General features: G+C 52.6%; 1 protein-coding gene across 1 annotated transcript in view; it reads right to left on the bottom strand.

The window, feature by feature from the left end:
* The window catches only part of EMH_0026710 (uncharacterized protein), a gene marked incomplete at both ends in the record, with an annotated part of 5,373 nt that overhangs the window by 3,374 nt on the left and 1,072 nt on the right, over window positions 1–927 (bottom strand). The window contains 2 exon segments of the mRNA XM_013502657.1: window positions 192–275; window positions 693–848. Coding sequence (XP_013358111.1) covers window positions 192–275; window positions 693–848 — 240 coding nt within the window.

Below are 927 nucleotides of genomic sequence, written 5' to 3'. Positions count from 1 at the left end.
CCCAAACCCTAAACCCTAAACCCTAAACCCTAAACCCTAAACCCTAAACCCTAGAATGCTGGGCAACAGCTGCGTCTTAGGGTCGCCACGAGGCCCCCTAGTGTTTTGCTGCTGCGGGTTTATTGTTTCGGGTTGGGGTTCGCTCTAAACCCTAAACCCTAAACCCTAAACCCTAAACCCTAAACCCTCACCCGCAGTAGAAAGCTCCTCAGCTCCTCACTGACCCGCAACGTAAACACCGAGAAGTTGCTTGTAAGGCGAGACTGCTGCAGCAGCTGCAGCACAGCAGCAGCAGCAGCAGCAGCAGCAGCAGCAGCAGCAGCAGCAGCAACACAGCAGCAACAGCAGCAGCTAGACCCTTCATCTGCAGGAGCATTGTCTATCAGGTCTGTCTAAATCCTAAACCCTCAAACCAACGACGCAAACCCCTAAACCCTAAACCCTAAACCCTAAACCCCAAAGCAATGCCCTCTCAAACAGTCCTCCTCCCCCCGTAACCCCTAGACCCTAAACCCTAAACCCTAAACCCTAAACCCTAAACCCTAGACCCAAACCCCGTGTATGAGAGTTTCCACCTCCCCCCCCGCAATAAACCCCAACCCGAAACCCTCCCCTCTCCCCCTCAAACCCTCCCCCCTACCCCCTCGCCCCTAAACCCTAAACCCTAAACCCTAAACCCTAATGTATATTACCTTTGCGGTGAGTACAGCATCAGAGCCAAGAGGGAGAAGAGAAGCAGCAGCAGGGTTTCTGCGGTGCAGCGCGAAGTCCTCAAACCAGCAAGCGAGAAACTCATCCTGTGGCCGCTGTCTATACAGCTGAAGCATCTGGCGTACTATACATGGATGCTGAAACACAAACCCTAAACCCTAAACCCTAAACCCTAAACCCTAAACCCTAAACCCTAGACTATTCAGGGAGGAATTT

The sequence above is a fragment of the Eimeria mitis genome, genomic scaffold, assembly GCF_000499745.2.
Source record: "Eimeria mitis Houghton genomic scaffold, Emh_scaff983, whole genome shotgun sequence".
Taxonomy (NCBI): domain Eukaryota; phylum Apicomplexa; class Conoidasida; order Eucoccidiorida; family Eimeriidae; genus Eimeria; species Eimeria mitis.
This window is presented reverse-complemented; position numbering and strand designations above follow the sequence as displayed.